General features: G+C 35.5%; 1 protein-coding gene across 5 annotated transcripts in view; it reads right to left on the bottom strand.

The window, feature by feature from the left end:
• Positions 1 to 885: 885 nt before the first annotated feature.
• Positions 886 to 10,512, bottom strand: part of LOC134538240 (tyrosine-protein phosphatase Lar) — a 1,248,834-nt gene continuing 1,239,207 nt past the window's right edge. For all 5 annotated transcript variants that reach the window (XM_063379387.1, XM_063379386.1, XM_063379388.1 and 2 more), the window contains 2 exons: positions 6,776 to 6,911; positions 886 to 4,680 (listed from right to left, as the gene is read on the bottom strand). In XM_063379387.1, the coding sequence (XP_063235457.1) occupies positions 4,612 to 4,680; positions 6,776 to 6,911 (205 nt within the window). In that variant the 3' untranslated portion in view covers positions 886 to 4,611. The remainder of the gene's footprint in view (positions 4,681 to 6,775; positions 6,912 to 10,512) is intronic.

Genomic DNA, 10,512 nt, shown 5'->3' with positions numbered 1-10,512 from the left:
TAGGGATTATTTTGGGCGGTAAAAGGGAGGGGGGAGTGATCTCCTCCATAAACCACCCCTCCCCCTTCCCACAGGACCGCCACTGTATAAGTGACCGGCATGTTTCAATTCAGTACTCTTCAGTTCCGCACGTTCTGTAGTCCGGCGCTGATCACGTTAACATTCTTACAGATGCCTCGTGTGATTGTCATCCTTGTCCACCAGGTGGCAGCACTGTACCTCCCACGTTTACAGTTCACTCAGTTTTTATTGCGACTGTCAGTTTTCATTTCAGTACAGTGTTTCTCTGTTTTCTATCTGATATAACATTTCTTTTTTTCTTTTTTTTTTAAACAGAACTGCTCTCATGTGTATTGTTTCTTGCCATAGAGTAAATAATAGTTGTACTGTATGTTAATTTTTCTTTGGTATCCCCCATGAAAACTATACTGGCGTTCGATAATCCTGCAAAATTGCTAATCCTGTAATCCGGTATAGTTGCTGTCCCGAACGTGACCTTCATTGTGCTAGGCAATGAACATCATGGCATCAAAGTACGTGGAAGACAAAGATGAATTAACAAGTGTTCGAAGAGTGTGTTGCTGGTTTGGCTATAAATATATCATTTAGTTGTACTATTAAAAGTTTTTTCTGTGATGCTAGCACTTAACGGCAGCAAAACTTACAGCCTGACTGAATATAACCAATCTATCATTGTTGAAATAACTTTAGGTTTAAATGTTAACGACACCAGTATTTCTCTGTAAGGAAAGTAATTTTACTGAGATTTTACAGGATGAAAAATTGTTTTGTTTTACACATTTTTTTAGTTCTAGCCACCAGTAGTTTACATACCATTATTGAAAAGTATAACAAATTTTTGATTAAGGAATACAATAACATTCATAAGAAAAATCATACATCATTTATTACATTTTCAATAGCTACAGAAGGTTTTCACACATTTTAAATTCTTTTTAAAGTCTTTGTAGGTGTGGATAAAACTCCGATATGTTATACAATAATAATAAAAAAAGCAATAAAAATTCATATAAATTCACACAACTAAAAACTCTATAAAAATAATCTGAAAGTGTATGAAAATTAAAATACAAATTAATATAATACATACTTAAAAATACATTTGTTCGTACATGCCTGCTAATTATGGCATGTTACAGTGGCATTGAAAGCATGATTGTATGCCTCGAGAGTGGAACTCATCCAACAAAACGTTATATCCAAATATATGAAGAGCTGGTATTTATGCTATAGCCTACATTTCACAAAAAACTCTAGTTTCAGCTTTGAAAATATATATTTAATGACCAGTGTTATGAATTTGAAAAGACACAGAACCATTTTTATTAATATGCCTTTTGCAGGAAGTCCAAAATAGCGGTTAGATTAGCTAGAATCATTTCACCTCAAAATTGTATATATAAAAAAAAAAATTTACAGTAAGTTTTTACATATAGGTAGCTATGTGATCAAACAACTTAAAGTATGGTATTTCAGCATTGTAGTTAGGTACGTAAACATACTATATTTATTAAAGTTTTAACTTTTTATTTCTCGCCAGAATATCTAACATATATTTTAAATGTAAATATGAATATGTTTGAAAAATGCCAGAAGAAAAATAAATACAAAAAAAAAACACTATTTTCTGTTTTAATCTAATATTTAATACTTTTGTTACGATTAACAAATTTGAAATCTAAGTAGTTCTCTAAGTCAAATAGTTCACAGTGAACAAATTTCAAATCCGAAAATGAAACTGCACGAGCACCATGAAGCAGACTTCCGATAATCTAGCACGTTTACGACTTTGCAGGTGCCAAGATTATCAGGCTTTCTGTTCTGCGATCGCTAAACCTAAGTTATAGAACAAATAAATCTGCAAGATGGTGTTTTGGCAGCAAATATTGTTCAGCAGGAACCAATACAGGACCGAACTAAATTTGCTGTTGATGAATGTCGGAGTCCTGCTGAAGAAAAATGAAGCGTGCCCATTGCTTCTGAGCGATCCTGAACCGTGCCAAACTCTCCCGACAAATCCCAGGCTGCGCAGAGAACTTCCGACTACCACTTAATGTGCCCACTGCAAGAGTGTTTCTGCCCTCAGTTATAAATTACAGGTTTTAAGCTTAGGTCTGCTTGGTTGTCTTAAACTCCGTACATTCCTTGCTGGGACTGGACCGTCAAGATCCCAGACTGTTGGATGACGGACTACTAGAAGTCTACTGCATACATGAGACACAAACCTTAATAACTTACAGTTAAGAAACGGAAAGTTATTACCATGCTTATTCATGGATATCAAGAGTTCATTAATAAAAACTTGTATATGTGAACTCAGCCACAACAGTAAGTTATTAAGTTATGTTGCTTTTACTGATGTGGGTACTTGGTTATTAAACTGTCAGGCATAAAAGCCTAAAATGGCTACTTTATGACAAAATGCTATTTCTCAGTGTCACGTTATAATGCAAAACGATGCAGGAAAGTACCAAAACAAATGTATTTGCTGGGTTATATGGATAGACTCTTCCAATATTGCAACCAATTTTCATTATGGTAGCTCAATCTATGACATGCTTTTAGTGTAAAATAACTTCAAAATTCAACTCGCACCCAGTGTCGCCAGATTGTGTTTTTTTTCTCTCATATTGGGGAAAATTATTTTTTGGGGGGAATTCCTTGGGGAAAAACATTTCGGTAACGGGGAAAAATGGGGAAGTATTTCATCTGCCTGCCTAGTATTACTTCTAATGCTATCTCTGATCCTTTTTTCCTGTTTTTTGAACACTCACTAGATGTCTCTCTTTCACCGAATCAATCGATGAATCAAATCGATACACCTTTTTGATTTTTCGTTTCTGGTCTGTGTCTGTTGTTGTTTCTGCGTGTTTTTGCTATTTTTACGGTGTGTTAACGGAATGTGATAAAGTAAGTTTCTATTAGATATTAAAAAAATTATTTCACCTTAAAAATGCAGCATTTTGGTGGAGTAAGTATTGCAAAACAGCTTTCATATGAATGAAAACAATAACACCAAAATCCTCTGTTCTAAAAATGAAATTGCACCAAAAATAAAACCACAAAATCTTTTCTCTAGTAATGAGAAACATTCTACACAAGGAGCCAGCATCAGGAACCACTAGGTATGTGGCCTTGGGTGGTTTCTGGCTTGCCACCCCTGATTCCCACGATCGCCTACTTCTTAAGGCCCCCGGAAAAAATCACTTGCAAAAAAACATTTAAGCACTTTTATAAATTTTTAACCACGTCTGCATCATATAACATATAATATGTAGGGGCAGGCATTTTTCACGGAAAAATCTGAATGGTTATTAGACTGCAACATTGTATGCCCATGCCAGTGGTTTCTGCCTGTAATTGGCGACCGTCTGCAAGAGAGCCATGGCCTTATTTGAAACGAGCCATTCAGGAAGGACATGTTTGCTTTCGCTTTGGATGGCTATGATTAGTGTGTTGACAGTAGACATGTACCTGAAAGAAACCAGGAAACACATATGACGCTAGTGTTAACTCTCAACTAGTCTCGAAATCTTTTCGCGGAAAATACTACATGCCCTTCTAATATGTTCTGCAGTGATGCACCTATTCTTTTTATTACTACCCTTTGCAAGATTTGTTGTTTAGCTCCCAAGTCACCATTTCAATGCCACTGCTTAAAACAAATTTACTTCTATTCTTCCTCTATACAATTGATAAAACTTGGGGAAAAAAATAATAAAAATTTGGTTAAGTTGCTGTTTCAGTACTTTCAGTTGTATTGACAAAACACTTTGTCAGCACTCGTCAAAGCACCATCCAAATGAACTCCATTGTAACATAAAAAACTTAGCAGGGGACATATAATCGGAACACTGTAAATAATATCCACACTGATTGCATGTGCGTTACCCCGTTCTGCAATTGTAACTAGCTCAATCACAAGTTTTATGCCAATAATTTCAACTGTTCCATAACTTTTCTTAAGTAGGCACCTTGGAAAAAAATATGATGCACACATGATTTCCAACTATGCCGACTGGAAGTTTAGGTTGGAGCGAGACTAAAAATTACAATTCATTTAAATTTGTGTCTTCGTACAACTGAAGAGCACACACTCAAAAACTAACTTTTATCATTCACTAAAACATTAAAATGAAAACAATCACATCATCACACATAAAATGGCACCACAAATTCTAAACTTCGTTTAACAGAAAGTTCTGGTATGTACAAAGTTCATTAAGACATCTTTAAAAAACTGTGGAAAAAAATTATAAAACACGAAATTATAAACACTGGCATTTGTAACGATGAGATGGCAAGTTATTGTCTCTCGAGTGGGAACGGGTTTCCATAAAACAACATTTGACCTTTGAAATATTTGAATTATTTGTTTAAATGTTCTTAAAATACTTTTTTTTTTGTTGTTCCGTTAAACTTCTAGCACAAACAAGAACTGCAACAATCGGAAATCCGTTACTTTGCGTGTGACGACAAACGTAACTTCACCTTGGACTGCTTCGCTACTGGACAACCACTTTGCTTACGTGATGTGCATGACAGACATACACAAAACATGGTACACATGAGACTGCCGCTGCTTTAACGTCAGTTCGCGTAGTGATCGAAGGAGCCGAGATACTCCAGTGCCGCTCGGTAGCAAAACTGGTACTGGTCCTGAAACACACAACGTTTAATGAGTTAAGCAGAGAACTACACTAACTATAGCTGCATCCAAATACTAGCCTAATGGATCCCTTAGCTATGGGATCCAATAAAAGTGCACCGTGGTGGACGTGGCCAACTTTGCGATGCTTTCGAATTCTCCCAAGGGATGCCAATGCGTCCACTAAAACCGACATTTCTAGCGATGCAACACTCGCATCCACTGGTGCGTCCCTACATCCAATAGCTTCAGAATAGTGTTTTATTTTGTTTGTATATAATATTAGTTTCTTCAGATTTATTGCATAAGATTTGTTTAAAACATAAGCGTAAGTAATAACTCAAATAGAGACAAAGAATAAATATTGTCGAAAGGCAAACTTAAACTTAGGGGTATATAATGCTCGTTATTAGCATTTTTTTTATAATTTGAGATTCATAACACTACATTGATCGCTACATGATTTTTTTTTTTTTAAAAATTGGTTGTTATTTATGCTTTGGGGAATATTCAAAGATATCACAACTCAAATTAGTTACGTGCACATTAGTACGACCAACTGTCAACAGGTGGTGCTATCAATAAAAGTATTAGGATACTATCCATCCCTTAGAAATGCTTCCTTTGCATTGTGACTGCATTTGCTACAAGGGATGTAGGGATGTGTGTGTGCTATGGATGCATCCCTATGTATTCGGATACTGCCTATGAAAATATCAACATAATAATGGCTACAGAACCAAAAATTTCGTGGCTATGTATACTCTACTCATATGTTTTCTTATTGGCTGATTTATTACTGGAGAACTTCCCCTTCTTCCGAGTGGATCAATGTACTGCTAGCTGGTAGCTGAATGGCCCAGTAATAAGAGGGAAGTGTCCAAAAAATTGTGATACAATCATCAAAGCAATGCAAAGATATACATATTTGCAGTCTACCTTGCAACAAAACGAATCCGCAAAATTTTTCAGGTGACTAATAACATCACTAGTGCATTTTTACAAGTGCAAAACAAGCTAAAGCTATCAGCATCCAAAAACGTCTTATGACAAATCGAAAGTATGGTGAGGATTGCAGCATTAAAATTAGTCTGAGCGTTCCACGTAACACCCCTCGATGCAGCAACCCTTAGCACGTATCTAACAGCCCTCATAATAAAGGGGTGAAAATCTGCTTTTATATATATTTTTATAATTAAATATCTATTCATATAAAAAATAAATGATATGAAAACAATAAATGAAGTTACACTTATAAAATAAAATTGGTCATCATATTTTATAGGACTAATCATTAATGAGATAGAGCCATTTAAAATTAAACTCATGTGGTTTCTTGCTATGAGTCAACTTGTCAGCATAACATATGCCCTCTTCCCTTTGGCTATTGTTAGCTTTCAGGAATAAGTCTAAAATTAGCTTCAGTCCTGTTGCTTTTTGAAAGTGGGTTTCTTTGTTTGGTACCCAATTTTTATTAAGCATATAACCATCTTCTCTATTAATGATGCAGTTATCTTTCTTTAGTTTTCAATACAGTCTACTATTTAAAATTTTGTTCATAATTTATTTTGTATTTGTTGGTGAAAAAAAAAAAAGTTTGCTAAGGCCAGTTTGTGGTTGTCTTTGTGTATTCATTGACTCTTGTGGTGGGAGACCCAAGTCAGGAGGGAGGCAACAAAATTATATCATGAATTTATTTTAAAACATTAAATAATAGAATAAAAATAACCGTTTTTAAGTACACCCTTCTCCAGAGGTAAGGAAGTTCGATTTATGTTGTTGGATATATTTAATTGTGATTCAAAGGATTAATTATGTTTCTTGATATTGATGCTAAATAAATATTTGAGTTTTGACGTCTCTTGTATTAAAAGTGTTATTGAGCAAAGAAAAAAACCACTTTAATTGTTTTATTTGAAAGGTAATCATAATTTTGTAAGAACATTTTTATAATAATTTTATCTCTCATTCATAACTACAACTTCTAGACAACGCACCTGCAAATTTCACACACTCCACTTGCTCATTTCTCCACTCTCATATTTTCTATTGAGAAAACATAATATTTTCAAATACACACACGGTTCACGCAGTAAGTTACACTACCTCAGTTTGCACCATGGCTGGCCGCTGGGTACGGAGGATTCGAACCGTCTGGAACACGTCGACCACACCTTCGTACTGCATGCGCTCCAACACAATGCTGAGGGTGATGAACACTCCAGTGCGACCAACACCGGCACTGAAACACATCGGCATCGAGAATACAGCAACCTTTACGTTTTTCATTATCGTTGTTCTGGCTAATATTACCAGACATGAGATTGTACAGGATATGTACAAATACCTAGAAAAAAATTAATTCCAAAGTCTTTTTCAGGACAGTTTGAAAAATATTCTCTTAATACTTATTTTTATATAATAGATTAAAAATTTGTATATAAAAGGGGGTGTTTTCTTATGCACGCGTGCTAGAAGTTATATTTACTTGGCATAATAAAAAAAAACTAACTTTAATTTTGCATGAAAATAGGTAAATAATAGAAATAAAATAATAAAAGGAGTGGAGTGATACTATACATAAAATTGGTAAAGTATAAATTTAATCAAACTAAAAAAAATTAAAATAAATACTCAGTATTCAATATAAATATGTATGTGTATTAAAATTAATTAATTTTAATTATTTATAATGCAAATAAATTATATACATGGGAACATAACCTAACTTATTAGATACACTTGAAAAAGTTTATAAACACCATCTCTATCACTAATATTCACAATAAATACATGTTTTTAATTACGGTGAAACCACGCTACGAGTACGGGATACTACGAGACCTTCGAAGTTACAACAGTTTTGTAACGCACAGTCAGTTTGACTAAGTATACCATATTAAATTAAACTGTGGTAATTACAAGTGCTTCCTTGTTGGCCCTTTCATAAGTACGAGTGATTTGAATGACATCTTCAAATAAGTAAAAATTACGCTGGTTTAAAAAAAAAGAGTTCACGCAGTAAAGACAAAGACTACTAAGTGAGAGAGTGCGTGCTGCGTAGCAGATTGGATCACTAGCAGGTAGCGACCGGGATTAGGAGGGGAAGTGGGTGGGACTCCGATGAAAACAACAAGCTCTCTCTCCATCTCTCTCCTCCACCGCTTCTCGTATTTAGCTTTCTCGCTTCACAGTGACGGCGGCTAGTTGACCTTTCCCCTCCCTCTCCAGCTTCTGTCTGTTGCGCTGGCTTACAGCAGAAAGGGGGAATCTAGAAACGAACATGTGAGCGAGACCTGTCTCCCCTCCACTTCTCACAGTTTTTATGTCCGAGAACTTAGCAACACAAGCAATCTTCGTGTCCATCTTGACAGGTTTTGGTGACGCATTAAGCGTGTATTCCAAATACTATCGTTTGAACTGTGCCCCAACAAAATTATTTCTGCGTGCATATTCCCACGCTAATAAGGGCAGTATTTCATGCATAACACTGCAACCGATTTTCAAAAATTTGCGCATGTATTGTAGCAATCCATCTTCGAACTGTGGAAAATTTCTGGTCTTATCGCGATAGCGTCAGAGCGTTCCCTCCAAATATTCTTCGTCTGGTCACAGTTCGGTGCGTTCAGTGATAGGAGAGGTCGCTCAAGGGAGGAGAGGGGAGTAGGCGAATGCTGTCCCTTCCTCCTGTAGTAATAAAGGGGACCCAGGGGTACACATCAAAGACTTCACTTCTATTAATATAATACTACTGGAGGCGCGAACCTTAATGTGAAAATGTTAACAAACCAGATCAATATTTACAAAATACGTGTGTCAAATTTACGTGTGCATGTGCGTATGGGTAAAAGACAAATGGAAACAACTGGGAGTAACTTATGTGGCATGTGATGTCAGCCACTACAAACTCTGGTATTTCCTTTCAGAAACAGCATCAGCTTACGCAGCGAGTATGGCAGATGCCCTTCCATTTTTCCCCTCCCTCTTATTTTTTTTTTTCCGCTCCACTCACTTCCCCTATTTGCCCATGCGTGGCGACGGTGACAGCGGTTATCTTCGCTGCGTCTCGGTTATCAGTCGGACCATTTAATTCGTGATTTTTAAAAAAAAAGTTGCAGATACAACAAAATTCATAGAAACCTTTTCTATTCACAACATAATTTGCTACAACTTTAATTCTATGCATTTTTTCACTACAGTGCACTGTTTTCAAGATATGGTGTGAAATTAAGACATTTTCGGAATATTCAAGAATCCAACTTAGACTTAGATTTTCTGTATTCGGTTATTATGAGTACTCGTAGTCACCAGGATTTCTCTCGCCACTGTCAACTCTCGTAGTAGCGAGGTTCCACTCTATGTGGACCAGTATTCAATATCAATCACTAAAGTATATGATTTAAAAGCATATGCATAATTTTCATTTGTTTATAGCATTTTTTTGTACTAGCTTTTTTTTTTCATCCTGAGAAAATTTTGTTGCATGGTGCAAGCACATCGTAATAATTCAATCTCATTAATTTTTCATAACGCGCCTAAATATGTATAACATAATTAAAGCAAAATCAAACATAATATGAAATAGTTCTATGATTAGCAGGAACATTTTTATTTTTTTTGTTAGAAAGCTCAAACTTTTTATAGAGATGATTGCCACATAATTTTAGTGACCATAAACTTAAGTGAGGCATCAAAAAAATGAAATGCAAACTAGCAAAAAGGCTGCTGGAATTTTAAGTTTCATGACTAACAGCACTGTTTCTTCTGTTCATTCTGGGACTTTTCCCGACTTTAGTGACTAGTCCTTCAGTATTGTAACTTCCGTGACCTGTTTTATGATCTTTGTAACCGACTGATGTGAATGGCACCTAATGGTCTACCACTAATCTACAGGGCCCACAAATACTATAATTATAATACAACCACTTCTGATCCTGAGTGAAGGAAATAATATCATTAAACCAAGGGGCTGCCTATCTGAACCATTTGTAAATGTTATTTTGGACAGATGCAAAAGTAGTTTACAGGCAACAGGAAAGTAATTTTACAGAGGGGGGAAAGAAAAATTGGTTGTCTGTAAAGTCGGTTTACGGACTTTAGTTTAACGTGACATCATAAAACATTGATGACTTGATCGCATACTTTTATGAATAAAATTGAATCATTTTTATTGAATTATCACTATTTTGTACGGATACAAAGAAGGAGTGAAATGAAATCTACAATTTAATTGATAAATTTACTTTTATTTGCACTCATTAATTCAAATATGTTTATTCCTTTAACGAACAGATTATTTTAACTATAACTTTTATACATGTTTGCTATTTAACTTCTTACAATTTGTGTTATTCTGTTAAGGAAGGATAGGACGATGATAGGAAAAGCAGGAAACGAATGGGAGTGCTTCAAGGATGATGTGAAGGAAAATGGCTTACCCAACACCAAAACGCAGTCAAAAATAATATATTTGCACCACTGACTCTGCAGCAATGCAAGGAGGAACTGGTTAGCAAAGAGCAATGAAAATGTTACATTGAAATGCATGAAAACAGAATTACACCACGGACTCTGTCGCAATGCTAGGAGGTTCAGGTTAGCAAAGAGTAATATAAAATGAGTGTAACGGGACACAGCGAAACGGGCCAATGTGCATAATGGGACATTTTTTCGAGCGTGCAGCCGGCGTTCAACGATTTATAATACGTTGTCACGTCAAAAAATAATGTTGCAAAAACGTGAATGAAGATACCTATTAGGGATCAAATGAATTTTTTAATTTTTACTAGCTGAGAGACTGAAACATTAGGCACGTCATTATTTGTGGGTGCAAGTCAGAAGCA

The sequence above is a fragment of the Bacillus rossius genome, chromosome 13, assembly GCF_032445375.1.
Source record: "Bacillus rossius redtenbacheri isolate Brsri chromosome 13, Brsri_v3, whole genome shotgun sequence".
NCBI classification, from domain to species: domain Eukaryota; kingdom Metazoa; phylum Arthropoda; class Insecta; order Phasmatodea; family Bacillidae; genus Bacillus; species Bacillus rossius.
Note: the sequence above shows the minus strand (reverse complement) of the source record. Positions and strands in the feature narration are given on the sequence as shown.